Here is a 16,140-nt window from a genome sequence, read left to right on the forward strand (position 1 = left end):
CTGGGGGTGCAGGGGGCTGGGGGTCGGGAGTGAGGGTTACCAGTGGTGCTGGGGGTGCAGGGGGCTGGGGGTCGGGAGTGAGGGTTACCAGTGGTGCTGGGGGTGCAGGGGGCTGGGGGTCGGGAGTGAGGGTTACCAGTGGTGCTGAGGGTACAAGGGGCTGGGGGTCGGGAGTGAGGGGCACCAGTGGCGCTGGGGGTGCAGGGGGCTGGGGGTCGGGAGTGAGGGTTACCAGTGGCGCTGGACGTGCAAGGGGCTGGGGGTCGGGAGTGAGGGTTACCAGTGGCGCTGGACGTGCAAGGGGCTGGGGGTCGGGAGTGAGGGTTACCAGTGGTGCTGGGGGTGCAGGGTGCTGGGGGTCGGGAGTGAGGGTTACCAGTGGTGCTGGGGGTGCAGGGGGCTGAGGGTCGGGAGTGAGGGTTACCAGTGGTGCTGGGGGTGCAGGGGGCTGGGGGTCGGGAGTGAGGGTTACCAGTGGTGCTGGGGGTGCAGGGGGCTGGGGGTCGGGAGTGAGGGTTACCAGTGGTGCTGGGGGTGCAGGGGGCTGGGGGTCGGGAGTGAGGGTTACCAGTGGTGCTGGGGGTGCAGGGGGCTGGGGGTCGGGAGTGAGGGTTACCAGTGGTGCTGGGGGTGCAGGGGGCTGGGGGTCGGGAGTGAGGGTTACCAGTGGTGCTGAGGGTGCAAGGGGCTGGGGGTCAGGAGTGAGGGGCACCAGGTCGGACTGTGGCCTGTAGGTGGTGCTCGATGCCTGCCCTGTGTCCCAGGAGGCCTGGGTTCCCCATGTGCCTGCTCCTGCAGGCCCCCACCCCGGTGCTGAGCTCAGTGGGAGTCACCCTGTTCCCTTCCGTTCCATTGCCTCAGCCCCTCCGCCTGGCCTGTTCCCCCCGCCCCAGAGCCATTACACCCAGCCTGGCCCACCCCAGAGCCAGCCACCCCCAGCGCTGTTCTACCCCCAGGCCAGAGCTAAGGACCAGGATGTTGCAAAAAAATAACCTTTATTTGCTCTTTATAAAATACCCCCCTTATTAAATAGCTCATTAATATTACAGAGAAATAAATTAAATGTGAGAGTCCTGGGGTTTCTGATGGTGGGGGCAGGGGATACAGCCCTTGAGGGAGGATCTGGGTGTTACTGGGGGTCACTAGCCAGGGATCACATCCCCGGAAGCAGTTGCATCATCATGGGGGGTGGGAAAGAGTTGCTTGCTGGGCTCCAGCCTCCACCCATGTTATACCACCCTCATTATACCCAGTCCTAAGACCCACCCCAGAGCCAGCTCCATGTTGGGGTCCCTGTTCCATATGTTTCACCCCAGAGCTAGCTGCATTTCAGGGACCCTGTTATACCCTGCCCCAATGCTCCACCTCAGAGCCAGCTGCATGTTGGGCTCTCTGTTATACCCAGTCTTGATACTGCACTCTAGAGTCAGCTACATCTCAGGGACCCTGTTATACCACCCTGATGCCTCACCCCAGAACCAGCCACCTCTTGTGGGGGGGGTCACTGTTCCATCTACTCCACCCCAGAGCCAGCTGCATCTCAGGGGCCCTGTTATACCCAACCCTGATACCTCACCCTAGAATAAGCTTACATCCCGAAGCCTGGGAAGGGAACCCTGTTATATACAGCTCCAGTGCCTCAGGGTCCCTGTTATACCCAACCCCAGTGACCCACCCCAGAGCCACCTCATCTTGGGGCCCCTATTATACCCAGCCCTGACACCTCACCCCAAAGTCAGTTGCATCTTAAAGGCAGGGAAGGAGGTCCTGTTCTACCCAGCCCCAGGGCCCCACCCCAAAGCCAGCTGCATCTGAAGGTCACTCTTCCATTTGCTCCACCCCAGAGCCAGCTGCATATCAGCTTCTTGTTATGCTTAGCTCTTGACACCCCAGAGCCAGCTGCATATTGGTGTCCCTGTTCCATATGCTTCACCCCAGAGGCAGCCACATCTCAGGGGCCCTGTTATACTCTGCCCTGATGCCCCACCCCAGAGCCAGCTGCTCCTCAGGGGCCCTGTTGTACCACCCTGACACCTCACCCCAGAGCCAGCTGCCTCTTGGGGGGATCCCTGTTCCATCTGCTGTACCCCAGAGCCAGGTACATCTCAGGGGCCTGGTTCTACCCAGCCCCAATTCCTCACCCCAAAGCCAGCTGCCTCTCCTGGTCCCCATTATATCTGGTACCTGCCTGTCCCCCCCAGAACCAGTCACCTCCCCGGTCCCTTTTCCCTGTCCTCCACCCCGGAGCCAACTGAAGCCTTCCCTGCCCCAGCCATGGTGCGGGGGCGGCCAGACGTAGATGGGCCGACGATGAAGTCACAGGGCCGAGACCGTTTCTGGGCAGCTAACGTAAGGCTGGCCTGGCCCAGAGAACCCAGGCATCCTGGCTTCTGGCCCTGTCCCCTAGCCAGCTCCACACCCTTCCCAGAGCCAGGGAGAGGACCCTGGAGTCCTGTCGGAGCCAGAGGGGGTCCTGGCTTCTTTGGATCCAGATAACCCAAGAGTCCTGGTGCCCAGTGCCTGCCACACCTGGGCTCCCATCATCTGTCAGAGTCGGGACAGAACCCAGGTGCCGGCTTCCCCTCTGCCAAATACAGAGGGAAAGGGGAACCCAGGTGTCCCGGCTCTCCGCTCTGACCGTCTACCCCCCAGCTCTCACTCCCCTTCCTAGAACTGGGGGAAAACCCAAGCGTCCGGGCTTGCCTTGGCTGAACAAGAGCGGGAAGATGAACCCAGGCTTCCAGCCAACCCCAGCAGCACTGGAACCCAGGCGTCCGGGCTCTCGGCCCTACCAGCCGACCCCACCAGACCACAGCTGGAACCTGAAATCCAGGATGGGAAAAAGAGCCCAGGCATCCGGCCCTCCATCCCCAGGGTGGGGGAACCCAGGCGTTTAGCCACCCACCCCGGGGAGGGGGTGGAACCCAGGCTCCTGGGCGGGTCAGGCCTGCAGCCGGTACCCCCCCCGCACGCTTGCGGCAGGCCCGCCGCACCCACACCCAGTAGAGTCCGGCCATAAGGGCCCAGTAGGCAACGTAGACCCCGGCCCCTACTACCAGGTAGGCTTTCTCAGCCTGCTTGGCCTCGCCACTCCAGTCAGAACGGGCCTCGGTGGCGGCTGTATAGAGCAGCCCCCCTAGCAGCAGCAGGCCCCAGATGCCGAGGGGCAACAACGGGAGGTAGTTGCCCACCATGCGACGCCGCCCGGACGTGCCCCAGGCGCTTTGGTTCATGGTGACCATGGCCAAGTACTTGGCTGGTAGTAGGCCACCCATGTACAGCACGGCGTAGACAGACATGAGCAGCATGACAGGGTGGCCGCGCAGGCTGGCGGCGTACAGTGCCTTGAGCACAGCTACCAGCTGCACGCACAGCAGCACCCACAGCACGTCCCAGAGGCTCCCACCGTAGAAGAGCCGCAATACCGTGGCCGTGACGAAGAAGGGGAAGGCGCCAGCCACCACCGCCTCATAGGCCATCCAGGGGTGGTGCCGGTGCCACCACAGCGCGTTGTACAACCACTCCCGGAAGTAGGACTTGGTCCAGCGTGTCTGCTGCGTCAGCCACCGCAGAAACCCAGCCGGCGTCTCTGAGTAGCAGCGGGAACGGGCCGTGTACCTGTTGGATGACGAGGGGGGTGGGGGGTGAGCAGGGGACACAGGCATCTGGAAGCCTAGCCCCCCACCTCTGTTCTAACTCCCAGTGCTGCTCAAAGGCAGGAAGGGGACCCAGGACTCCATGAGCTTAGCTTCCACCTCCAAGATAATCCATAGGAGACACAAGGGGGAAACCAAGTGTCCAGGAGCTTGGCCTCCATCTCCAAGATAAGCTACAGGGGACTTAGGAGTCTGGGAGCCTGGCTCCCACCTTCAAAGATAACCCATTGGAGACGAGGGGGAATCCAGGCATCCGGGACACTGACCCCCATCTCTGTTCTACCTAACAACATGACTGAGAGAGCAGAAAGGGACCCTGGTGTCTGGGAGCTTAGCCCCTACCTCTGTTCCAACTCTTGGCACTGTTTGGAGACAGGGCGGGGACCCAGGAGTCCGGGAACCCAGCCTCCACCTCCAAGATAACCCATAGGAGACAAGAGGTCTAGCATGCAGGAGTCCGGGATGCTGGCCCTCATCTCCATGCTATCTCATGGCACTCTTTGGAGAGAGGAAAGGGACCCAGGAGTTTGGGGGTTCAGCCCCCACCTCCAAGATAATCCAGAGGAGGCAAGAGGGGACCCAGGAGCCCTGGAGCTTGGCCTCCACCTTCAAAGATAACTCACAGGAGACAAGAGGGGAAACCCAGGAGTCCGGGACTCTGGCCCCCATCTTCATTTTAGCTCATGGCATGGCTCAGGGAGAGGACAGGGACCTGGCCCTTGCCTCCAAAGATAACCTACAGGAGACAAGAGGAGACTCAGGAGTCCAGAAATGTGGCCCCCAGGTCCAAGATAACCCATGGTGCTCTCTGGAGGAAGGGAAGGAACCCGGGTATCCAGGAGCCAAGCCCCATCCCTCAGTGCCATTCTAACCCACTGCCTAGGAGAGGAGGAAAGAACCCAGGCGTCCAAACTGCCCCTTCTAATCCCCACACGTCTGGGTCTCCATGGTCCCTTCTCTGACCACCCAGCCCCACCTCCTCCCCTCCCAGAGCTGGACAGGACCCAGGCATCCAGCTCACTTGGTGGCGTAGCCAATGCTGAGCATGCGGTTGGTGAGGTGCCGGTCATCCCCAAAGGTACAGTGGGTGCCCAGGAACTTCTGGTTGTACCATGACTCCAGGAACTGCTGCAGCAGGTTGTTGCGGTACAGGCCTGCGGAGGGGGAGTGGGGCGCAGGGGTCAGAGAACCCAGCCGTCCAGGCTCCCAGACCTCCCCCTGAACCTCTATGCCCTGCCCAGAGCTGGAGAGAACCCAGGTGTCCGGGCCCCCAACACTCTCCCCCAGACCTCCAGTCCCTCCCCAAGCCTGGAGTGGGGGACCCTGAGGGTCAGAGAACCCAGGTGTCCAGGCTCCCAGACCTCCCCCTGGACCTCCATGCCCTGCCCAAAGCTGGCAAGAACACAGGCATCCAGGGTCCCGGACTCCCCATAGCCCACTCCCAGAGAGAACCCAGGTGTCCAGGGTCCTGGCTTCCTGGGACCCCACTCCCAAGTACAGAGCCCAGGTGTCCTGGCTCCCACCCTCCTCATAACCCAGGTGTCTGGGTCCCCAATTCCCCATTCTTCCCCACCAGACATCCCTATTCAGTATCTACAGATAGAACCCAGGTGTCCTGGCTCCCGGCTTGCCCTGCTCTAACCCTCTCCCTCTTCTCCACCGGTGTCAGGGAGAAGGGACCCAGGCATCTAGGACTCACCGAGGGGCCCGCTGATGCAGGAGACGCAGTCGAAGTAGGACTGGCAGGCCCGCTCAATGTTGAAGGCCATCCAGTATCGCAGGCTGCTCATGAAGCTGATGAAGGAGTCGCTGGCATTGAGGATCCGCACATCACCTCCGACTGCCCCATAACGCTCGTTGGACTCCAGCACCTTCACCAGCTCCACCGTGGCCGCTGGGTCCAGCTTGGTGTCAGAGTCGCAAACCTGCGGGTGGCCACCGGAGGGTGTCAGGGGCCAGAGTGGCATGGCTGAGGGCTGCAGTGGCCAATGAGGACCACTAGGGGGCATCAGATTGGTTGTGGCCAACAAAGACCATCAGGGGGTGTCAGGCAGACATTAGCCCAGCTGGGGCTGCAGTGGCCAACAGAGATGATCAGGGGGTGCCAGGCAGGCATTGATTGGCCCATCTGGGGGCTGCAGTGGCCAGTGGCGACTGCTAGGGGGCCTGTAACACACTGGAAGACCACTGGGGATCACACCTGGAGCCCACTGGGCTAAATGGCGCTGCAACAGCCAATGAGGAACACTAAGGGGCGCCAGACATCCATTAGCTCAATAGGCCTGCATTGACCAATGCCAGCCACCAGAGGGCAACAGGCCATAGAGGAGGCCAGCTGGGGCTGCAGTGGCCAACAGGGATCAATAGGGGGCAGCAGACAGGCTAGGGGGTACTGTCTGCTCTCCTCCCTCATTGCTGTTCTGGGGGGTGGGGCAGGGGGGAGGTTGGCACTGGGAGGGACTGTGCTGGGGGAAGCAAGGCAGGGGTCTCTGGCAGGGCCTAGGGGTGGGGCTACATGGGCACAATATCCTAGAAATGATGGGTGGACACAGAGATGGATGGATGAACTGAAAGTTAGAAAAGGTGTAGGCAAAGTGCAGGGGTGGATGGATGGTGGGGCTCTCCTTGGATGGAGGGAGGTATATAGGGCTAGAGGGATGGAGGGAAGGAGGGAAGGATAGAAGAGATGTAGATGGGGGTGGAGGGGGCTCTCCCTGGATAAGTGGAAGGATGGGCAGATGGATAGACAGCTGAGGGGTATATGGACAGAGGGATAGATCAGTGGATGGATGAAGGGATGGATGGATGTATAGGTAATTGCGTGGGTGGAGGGGTGGATAGCAGAGGCCCAGACAGAGCGGTGGCCACTCTGGGGCAGAAGCGGGGCCTACCTGGACGTAGTCCACGGCATCACCCAGCGCCCGGAAGGCCGTGTACATGACCTCACGCTTCCCCCCCCAGCGCTGCATGATGCAGACGCAGCGCCGGGTGCGCACCAGCTCCTCCACCATCAGCCGTCCCAGGTCCTCCATCTCCACCTCCGCGTAGGCTGCTGGCGGTCCCCCACCCAGCTCCTCCGGGTCAGCTGAGGGCATCTCCACGGTGACGGGGCCCCTGCCTGCCGCCATCTTGGCGCAAGCTGAGAGCCTTTCTGTGGTGATGGGGCCCGTACCCATCTCCACCTTGGTGTAGGCTGAGGGCAACCCCAGGCCTGTCTCCATGTAGGGCGTCTCCATGGCAATGTGACCTACTTCATCCACCATCTTGGTGGAGCCTGTTGCCATCTCCGTAGTAACAGGCCTTTCATCTTCCACCTCACTGGTGTAGGTGAACGGTGTCTCCATGGTGATGTGGTCTCTGCCTTCCATCATCTTGGTGTAGCCCCGTGGCATCTCCTTAGCAACAGGCCCTTCACTTTCCACCATATTGGTATAGGCCGGTGGTGCCTCCATGCCGACAGGGCTTCCACCCTCCGCCATCCTGGTGCTGGCCGGGTGGTGATAGTTGCCCTCCCACACGTAAGTGCCCACGTCCTCGCCAGCGAAGACCTCAGCAAACATGTCCAGCATGTAGTGGTCGTCAGGGCTGTTGCCATCGATCACCATGATAACGCGGAGCTTGTCGGGCGGGTAGTGCAGGGCCCGCACTGACTCCAGGCACTGGCGCAGGTAGGCCGGGTCCTCCTGGTAGGCTGAGATGGTGAGGGCCACCGTGTGGGTGTAGGAGCAGGCGGCGCCGGCGCCTGTACGCATGCGGCGGTGCTCACGCCAGGCGAAGGCGCTCTGCGTCACCAGGTGGGCGGCCAACAGGACGCCGTAGAGCCCGAAGGCCATGACGTGGTAGCGGTCGGCTGCCAGCTGCAGGCCCGTCACGTAGGCCCAGGCCAGGACCCCCAGCACCAGCAGTGCGAAGGCCACAGTCAGCACCCGGCGCCAGGCTGACGCCGCCAGGTTGGGCACCTTGGCTGTGTCCATGGCTGGGGAGGGGGGTGGGGGGGGAGAGAGAGGGAAGGGGTGAGATGGGGGTGGGAGGGAGGACCCAGGTGTCGGGGCTCCCAGACTCCCCCTGACCCACCCGTGGCCGGAGCGATGGCAGCACGGGGCTCCCAGGTCCCCTCGTCCTGGGCTGCGACTCCTGGGGTCTCTCTGCCCCCCCGGCCGCTCCCCCAGCCCTGAGCCAGGGAGGGACCCGCGCCCGGGCTCCCAGGGGAGGGGTGCGGCCAGGGCAGGCGTGTCCCGCACAGGAAGCCCAGGCCGCCTGGCTCGGGCTCGGGCTCGGGCTCGCAGCCTCCCTGCCCTAGCTCACGCTCCTCCAAGCCACGCTAGACCCCGCTCCTCTCCTTGCTCCCTCACCCCACCCCACGCACCCCAGAGAGCCCAGGCGGCCGGCTTCCAGCTCCCCACCCCCCGCTGAGTTCCCACTCCCCTCCCCTAGCTGCAAAGAACCCAGGCATCCGAGCGCCTAACTCCCCTGGACCCTGCTCCCCTCCCCTCCTAGAGAACCCAGGCGTCCGAGCGCCTAACTCTCCTGGACCCTGCTCCCCTCCCCTCCTAGAGAACCCAGGTCTCCGAGCGCCTAACTCCCCTGGAGCCTGCTCCCCTCCCCTCCTAGAGAACCCAGGCGTCCAAGCGCCTAACTCCCCTGTACCCTGCTCCCCTCCCCTCCTAGAGAACCCAGGCGTCCAAGCGCCTAACTCCCCTGGACCCTGCTCCCCTCTCCTCCTAGAGAACCCAGGTGTTGGAGCTCCTAACTCCCCTGGACCCCCCTCCACTCCTAGAGAACCCAGGCGTCCGAGCGCCTAACTCCCCTGGACCCCCCTCCCCTCCCCTCCTAGAGAACCCAGGCCTCGGGGCCCGTCTCACCTGCCCCCTGTGGCTGCCCCGTTGCTTGTGCCTCCCGTCGGGGCTGTGGGGGGGGCTTTTATTGGGGCGGGGGAAGGACTTGGGGCCCCGCCCCCCACGTCACCGCCCCCCTCCCCCGTACACTCATCCACTCACCCAGTCCACCCCCCGCCCCCCCGGGGCCGGCTCGCACTCATCTGCCCCCCCACCCCACCCCACCCCACCCCCGGCCTGTCTCCAGCTCCCTTCATCCCTCCTTCCCGGCCTAGTTTCTCTCCTCTTTTTTCTTTTTCTCCTTCTTTAGGGCCCACCCTCCCCTGGTTTCTCCCTCTCCCTTTCCCCCTTTCCTGCCTCGGGTTTTTCTTTCCTGTCGTACTCCTGGTCCCTTCCATCCCTTCTTCCACCCTCCATTTGTTCTTTCCATCCCTTTCTTTCCCTTCATCCCTTCGCTTGTTCATTCACTCTGCCCCTTCCTCCCTTCATTCATCCTTCATCCCTTCCTTGTTTCATCCTATCCCTTCATTCATTGTCTACCCCATCCTTTCATTCATCCCGTCATTTGTTCACTCATCCCTTCATTCGGTCATTCAGTCCCCTCACCCCTTCTTTCACTCAGTCATCCCTTCATCCTGGTCATTCATTCATCCCTTTATCTTACCCCTTCATTCCTCCACTCATCCCGTCTACCCTTGAGTTGCTCATTCATCCCTTCATTCTGCCCATCCGTCCATTCAGTCATTCATTCCCCTCATCCCTCGTTCGTTCTTTCATTCCTTTATCCCTTCATTCAGTCAATCTATCCCCTCCGCCTTTCATTCCTTCATTCGTCCATTTATCTTATCCCTCCATCCCTTCACTCTACCCTTTCGTCCCTTCAGTCACTTATTCTGCCCCTCCATCCCTTCACTCCTTCATCTCTTCTTTCCATCCCGCCATCCACTCTGCCCCTGCCTGCCTTCCTCTCCTCCTTTCTCCCCCTCATCCATTCGTTCCGTTTTCTTTCCTTCCTCTGCATTTCTTTTTCCTTCCTCCCATTCACTCGCTCCCTTCTTCCCTCCCATCTCTTTTCTTCTCTTCCTCTCCTCCTTCCTTTCCCCTTCCCTCCTTCTCCCACTACCTCGTGCTCTCATTCCCATCTTCCTTGCTTTCTGTCAGGCTCTCCTCCGTTCTCTTCTTTCCTTCCTCGTACTCAGCACTTTCTTCTTTCCCTTCCTTGTCTCATTACTCTCTCCCCCTCCCTCTTTCTTCTGCTCCTTTTTTCCTTCCATCGCTCCCTCTTCTCTTTCCTTGTGCTCTCCTCTTCCTTCCCTCCCTTCATTTCTTCCACCCCTTCTTTCCTCCCTCGCTTCTCCACTCCTCCGTTCCCTCCCTCCGTCTCGATCTCTCCCTTTCCCTCTGTCTCCATCCCTCCTTCCCCGCCTTCATTCCTCTGTCCCACGTCTCCTGCATGCAAGAGGGCTGCGGGGCGGGAGTGGGGGAAGGGGAGCGACCCCTGGGTGACCCCGGGTTTCCTGCCCCTAATCCCCCGGGAATTCCTGGCGCGTCTCCGGCACATTCCTGCGCCGGCTCCAGCACCTGGGGGCACCTGGAGCCACCCCGGGCGTGCGAGCCTGCTCCCGGCCCAGCCGCCCGCGCCCCCGCCCCCGCGCCAGGGCTGCAGAGAGCCCAGACGTCCGGGGCCGTCGTGACCTCGCGCGGGTGGGGCCGTCCGGCGTTGCCATGGCGATGGCAACATTTGGGGCCGGGGCTCTTTAAGAGCCGGGCGGGTGGGGTTCTGGGGAAGGGTGTTGCGTCACTCGAAGGGGCGATGACGCAACAGGGACCCCCGGGCCCCGCCTGGGTTCCCTGGGAGCGGGGAGGGAGCTCGGATGCGCGGGGTCGGTGCCCTGCCATCAGCGCCCCCCACCCCATGATGTCAGCGCCGCCCCTCCCAGTCTGGCCCTGGTGGGGGGCTTCCCCGAAGGGGCGGGGCTTTTCCGGCGCCCCCGCCCGGCCAGCGGGGCAAAGGGGGAGGCGGGGGGAGCCCCCCCCCAGTGACTCAGGGTCTTGGGCAAGAGAGGAAGGACCCGTGACGTGACCCGGGCGCCTGGGCGCCGCAGCTGGGTTCCGCGGGGGGGGGCGGGGCAGGGGGCCGCTTTGCGGCTCAGGGACGCGGGGCGCGCGGCGGCTCTGGGAGCGGCGCGGGGGCAGTCGGGGCAGAGCTGCCCGAGGCCAGGGCGCCCGCACGCCCGGTCCCTCCGGCGGGCTGCGGCTGGCGTCGCCCTGGCAACGGGCGGCTCCCGCGCTTCCCGCCCGGCCTCACCCGGCGCCTGGTACCAGGGCGGCCAATCCCCGCCCTTGGAGGCAACCCAGTGCCCCCTGCCGTCCCGGAGCCGCCAGCCACCCGGGCGTCCCGCAGCTAGGACCCCGCCCCGCCCCCCCGAGCCCTGGTGTGCGGGGTCCCAGCCCCCGCGCTCCCCCCCCATTCCCAGTGTCGCCGGCGAGCCCACCGCGTCCGGGGCTCCCCCAGCAGGAGCCCCCTACACCCCGCTCTCCCCGAGGGCCCCGGCTCCCAGTGCCCCCCCATCCCACTGCCCCCCCGATCCCCGTTGCCCGGGCTCCCAGTGCCCCCCCATCCCACTGCCCCCCCGATCCCCGGCGCCCGGGCTCCCAGTGCCCCCCTATCCCACTGGCCCCCGAGACCCCCGTCGCCCGGGCTCCCAGTGCCCTCCCCGATCCCAGTGCCCTCCCGATCCCCGGCGCCCGGGCTCCCGGTGCCCCCCCATCCCACTGCCCCCCCGATCCGCGGCGCCCGGGCTCCCAGTGTCCCCCCATCCCACTGCCCCCCCGATCCCCGTTGCCCGGGCTCCCAGTGCCCCCCCATCCCACTGCCCCCCCGATCCCCGGCGCCCGGGCTCCCAGTGCCCCCCTATCCCACTGGCCCCCGAGACCCCCGTCGCCCGGGCTCCCAGTGCCCTCCCCGATCCCAGTGCCCTCCCGATCCCCGGCGCCCGGGCTCCCGGTGCCCCCCCATCCCACTGCCCCCCCCGACTCCCGGCGCCCCACCATCCCACTGCCCCCCGAGACCCTCGGCGCCCGGGCTCCCAGTGCCCCCCCCATCCCAGTGCCCCCCCGATCCCCGGCGCCCGGGCTCCCAGTGCCCCCCTATCCCACTGCCCGCCCCGACCCCTGGCGCCCGGGCTCCCTGTGCCCCCCCCCGATCCCACTGCCCCCCGAGACCCCCGGAGCCCCGGCTCCCAGTGCCCCCCCCATCCCACTGCCCCCCGAGACCCCCGGCGCCCGGGCTCCCAGTGCCCCCCCCATCCCAGTGCCCCCCCGATCCCCGTTGCCCGGGCTCCCAGTGCCCCCCTATCCCACTGCCCCCCCCCGACCCCCGGGCTCCCAGTGCCCCCCCATCCCACTGCCCCCCCCGACCCCCGGGCTCCCAGTGCCCCCCCATCCCACTGCCCCCCGAGACCCCCAGCGCCCGGGCTCCCGGTGCCCCCCCATCCCACTGCCCCCCCAATCCCCGGCGCCGCAGTCCCCGGGCGTCCGTGCCGGCTTCCCCAGCGCCCCCTGGCGGCCGCACTGCGCCCGTGGCGCCTGGGTCCCGCGGCTCCGGGGTTGAACCCGGAACCCCCCCCCCCGCCCCCGCACACACGTGTGTCACCGGGCGCGTGAGTCAGGATGGGGTGGCACCTGCCCCGGGGGACCCAGGCGCCGACCGCCCCGCACCCCTTCCCTCTGTGCAAACCGCGCGCGCGCCCAGCGGCCGGCTCGCCGAGCCCTGCTCCCCGCGGTGCGCGCCGATGTGCGCAAGACGAGCCGTCGGGGCGCGGGGAGAAAATACTACAGCCTCGGTGTGTGCAGGCGTACATCTAGTGGGGGGCGCGCGATCAGAGAAGTGTGGAGACCCCTGTCATAGACCACGTCATGCAAGGCCGGGGTCGCCCGGGACACGCGTGTCGGTGCCGCCGGGGGTCTCTCCCGGGGAGGGGAGGGGGTGCGGGGGGGTTCTCTGGTGGGGGGGCAGATGCCCGGCTTCTTTCCCAGATGAGGGCGGGGGCGGGCACAGGTCTCATCCGTCTCTCTCGGTTTGGGTTTTTGTGGCTGCTGACTCGTTTCCCGTCCCACGGCTCCAGCCTGCAGGGGGGAGGGGGGGCTACACTTCCCCGAACCCGGGCATCCAGGCTCCCAGCCCCCCCGACCTCACTGCCCTCCGAGAGGTGGAGAGAATCAAGGAGTCCGGGCTCCCCATAGCCCCCCCAGCCCGAGGTAGCCCTGCCCTTCCCTGCCTCTAGCCCCCGCCCCGGCCCAGCTAGTCCCAGGGGCAGCGCTGAGCACAGCCGAGGCACCGGGCAGGTGAGGACGGGGGTGGGGGCATGGGGCCAGAAGGGCAGATGGGGGTGGCTCAAAGACCCTCCCCAACCCCCCCGCCCCCAAGACTTCCCAGGCCCAGGATTGGAACAAAGGATCCTCGCCTTTTAAGTCGGGTGGGGGAAACTGAGGCACAAGGTCTTAGGGGCCCCTGTGATGTCTCCAGCTCTGAGGCCCAGTGCCCACACCCCTCCCAGAGCTGGGGAGGAACCCAGGAGTCTGGTCTCCCAGCCCCCCACTTCCCCCAATGCTCCCAGAGCTGGAAAGGACCCAGGCATCTGGGCTCCCCGCCAGCACCCCAATTCCCCTCCCACAGCTGGAGGCACCCAGCTGTCTGGGCCCCATCACTCACCGGCAAGCCACTCCCATCCCAGCATGGAAAGGGAATCCAGGTGTCTGGGCCCGCAGCACCCCCTGTTCTAACCTGCCCCCCACCCTGGACCACCCCGCACCCTAGCCCCAGGCATCTGGGTCCCCAGCCCCCCGATCTGACTGCCACCCACCCCAGCCCCCGCCTGGGAGACAGCCCAGGCATCCAGGCCCCGTCTTGGAAGAGCTGAGTGTTCTCCAATAATATTTGCCCTGGGGTTGAGCCGCCCCCACCCCCCTCTAATTACCCTAGACCACAGGCTGTGACCACAGGGCCGGGGCCTGTGAGGGGGGTGGAGGGGGCAGGGAAACCAGCCTGCAATTAGTGGTGCCCTCGTTACCAGGAAGAGGGGGGCAGGGCCCTGGGCCTTCTATGGGCTCCCATCCAGGCCCCATCCTAGACCCTGATTGGCTGGGGGGGAATAGGCAGCCACCTCACCCCCAGCAGGGGCGCTGTGGTGCCTCCTGCCCCAGCGCTAGAGCTGTCCTGGGGGTCAGTGCTGGGGAGAGGGGGTGGGACGGGGCAGGGGGGATCTGGGCCTGCTTTAGGGAGCTGGCTGGAGTGGGGGCTTCTGCTCACCCCATCCGTGCCCTTCTCCAGCCAGCCGGCCAGCCAGTCCACACCCAGTCTCTCCATCTGACCGTCTCTATAACCATCCGCTCGTCCATCCCCGCCCCGCTCACTCCCCAACTCTCTCCCCCCTCCCCAGCTCTCCCCTATGGCTGATAACACCTCCGCCTACGACTACAACTACGGCTCCTATGAGGACACCGCCACCATGCCAGCACCGCCCATGGCCCTGGTGACTGTCACGCGTGGCATCTCAGTGGCGCTCTATGGCATGGCCTTCGTGCTGGGCGTGACAGGCAATGGGCTGGTCATCTGGGTCACTGGCTTCCGCATGGCACGAACAGTCAATGCCGTGTGGTTCCTGCACCTGGCCGTGGCCGACTTCGTCTTCACCCTCTTCCTCCCCCTCAGCGTGGTTTATGTGGCCCTGGGCTTCCACTGGCCGTTCGGGAGAGTCCTGTGCAAGCTGAACAGTGGCTTGGCCTTCCTCAACATGTTCGCCAGCGTCTTCCTCCTCACAGCCATCAGTGTGGACCGCTGCCTCCTGGTGGCTGCCCCGGTGTGGGCCCAGAACCACCGCCGGCCCCGCGTGGCCTCCTTGGTGGCCTTGGCCATCTGGTTGGCAGCCCTGGCTCTCAGCTCCCCCTACCCGGTGTTTCGGGACACGGGGAACCCTGGGGCGTTGGCCAATATCACCCATTGCTACAACAACTTTGCCATGGGCGTGGGGGACATGGCCACGGGGGACACGACCATGGAGGACGAAACCAAGGGTGATGCGGTGATCATCCGGCACCACGCCCTGGTGCTGACACGCTTTCTGGCCGGGTTCCTAGTGCCCTTTGCTGCCATCTTGACGTGCTATGGCATCATGGCAGCCAAGATGAAGAGGAACCAGTTGGCCCGCTCGGCCCGGCCCTATCAGATCATGGTGGCTGTGGTGGGCTGCTTCTTCCTCTCCTGGTGCCCCTACCACATCTTCTCCTTCCTGGAGCTGGCGGGGGTCATGGGGGCACCAGGGCTGGATGCCGTATTGTTGGTTGGGGTTCCCTTGGCCTCAGGCCTGGCCTACCTCAACAGCTGCCTCAACCCCATCCTCTACGTCTTCGTGGGCCGCGACTTCCGGGACCGGCTGCGGCGCTCGGTGCTGCAGGCTGTGGAGAGCGCGTTCAGCGAGCCATCCTCTCCCCGCACCGCTGGGCAGGGGATGTCCATGTAGAGGGCTCCTGGCCACCTCTCTGCTAGCCCCCACTCCCCTCCCAGAGAACCCAGGAGTCCAGGCTCCCGGTCACCTTTGACCCGAACCGAACCACCAGCCTCCACTCCCTTCCCAGAGAACCCAGGAGTCCAGGTTCGCAGCACCGCCGCGACTCCATTCCTCTCCCAAAGCAGGAGGGAGAACCCAGGAGTCCAAGCTCCCATCCGCCTCAACAGGGGGCCGTTTGGCCTCCAGGGGTGCTGGGTCCAGGACAGGATTGGCTGGAGTAGGGGAAAATGGAATAGCGATATATAGGTATAGAGGTCTGGCTGGAGATATAACCCGGGTGGCCGGGTTCCCAACTCCCCCCGTTGTAACCCCCCAGCGCCCAGCCCCCTCCCAGAGCTGGGAGAAACCAGGTGCCCTGGCCCTGCATCCTCCCAGCTCTTACCGCTGTCCCACCCCCATTGCCTGGCTCTTGGCATCAAGTCTCTGACCTGTGATATTGGGTAGAATAAAGACAAGCCTTTGATCTTCTGTGACTGGCTGGACTCTGTGCCCTGCCCCCTCCGGACCCTGCCCCCCTGCCCAACTCATCCCTCCAGTGCCAGTCTGGCACCCTCAGCTGGACGGCGGACGGACGCCCAGTCCATCCCTGTTTAAAGTGACCCCCGGGCCCCACTGAACTCCCAGAGCTGGAGGGACCCAGCCCTGCCTTGTTCTCGCCCCCAGCCCCCACTCCTAACCCAGGGCTGCAGAGGGAACCCAGGTGACCAGGCTCCAACCCCCTCCTCCCCCCCCACCCCCCGCCTTGCCTCACAGCCAGGAATAGGTGACCATGCATGTCCCAGACATGGGAGGGAGCAAGTGCAGTGGCTCGGCTGCCTCATGTCACAACTGGGGATGGAGCAAGTTCCTGCGCACGTGATGTCCTGAGGTGGGACTGGGCTGGGGGGCGGGAAGGGGCAGGGGGCATATGGACTGGCATGGCCCAGCCTAAGCCCTTTCACCCCTCCCCCTATCCCTACATCCATCCATCCATCCATTCCCACAGCCTTTTACTCCTGCCTCCCACCCACTGACACACCCTTCTGTCCATCCACGCAGACCTCCATCCACCCATCCTTTCCTTTGGCCCCTCCATCCACT

At 64.8% G+C, this 16,140-nt stretch overlaps 2 protein-coding genes across 2 annotated transcripts; one reads left to right on the forward strand and one right to left on the reverse strand.

Moving 5' to 3' along the window:
- Window positions 1-639: 639 nt before the first annotated feature.
- LOC149861696 (hyaluronan synthase 1-like) lies at window positions 640-8,607 on the reverse strand. The gene is made up of 5 exons (XM_090054262.1): window positions 8,519-8,607; window positions 6,548-7,632; window positions 5,356-5,581; window positions 4,678-4,810; window positions 640-3,618 (listed from the first exon to the last, which is right to left on the reverse strand). The coding sequence occupies exons 2-5, from the start codon at window positions 7,628-7,630 to the stop codon at window positions 2,541-2,543; spliced, it is 2,520 nt and encodes an 839-aa protein (XP_089910388.1). The 5' UTR covers window positions 7,631-7,632; window positions 8,519-8,607; the 3' UTR covers window positions 640-2,540.
- On the forward strand, window positions 7,485-15,615 carry LOC149861697 (chemerin-like receptor 1). Its single transcript, XM_090054271.1, has 2 exons — window positions 7,485-7,606; window positions 13,933-15,615. The coding sequence occupies exon 2, from the start codon at window positions 13,942-13,944 to the stop codon at window positions 15,010-15,012; it is 1,071 nt and encodes a 356-aa protein (XP_089910397.1). The 5' UTR covers window positions 7,485-7,606; window positions 13,933-13,941; the 3' UTR covers window positions 15,013-15,615.
- Window positions 15,616-16,140: the final 525 nt, after the last annotated feature.

Source organism: Crocodylus siamensis, chromosome 6, assembly GCF_052110815.1.
Source record: "Crocodylus siamensis isolate JL-2025a chromosome 6, ASM5211081v1, whole genome shotgun sequence".
Lineage (NCBI taxonomy): Eukaryota > Metazoa > Chordata > Crocodylia > Crocodylidae > Crocodylus > Crocodylus siamensis.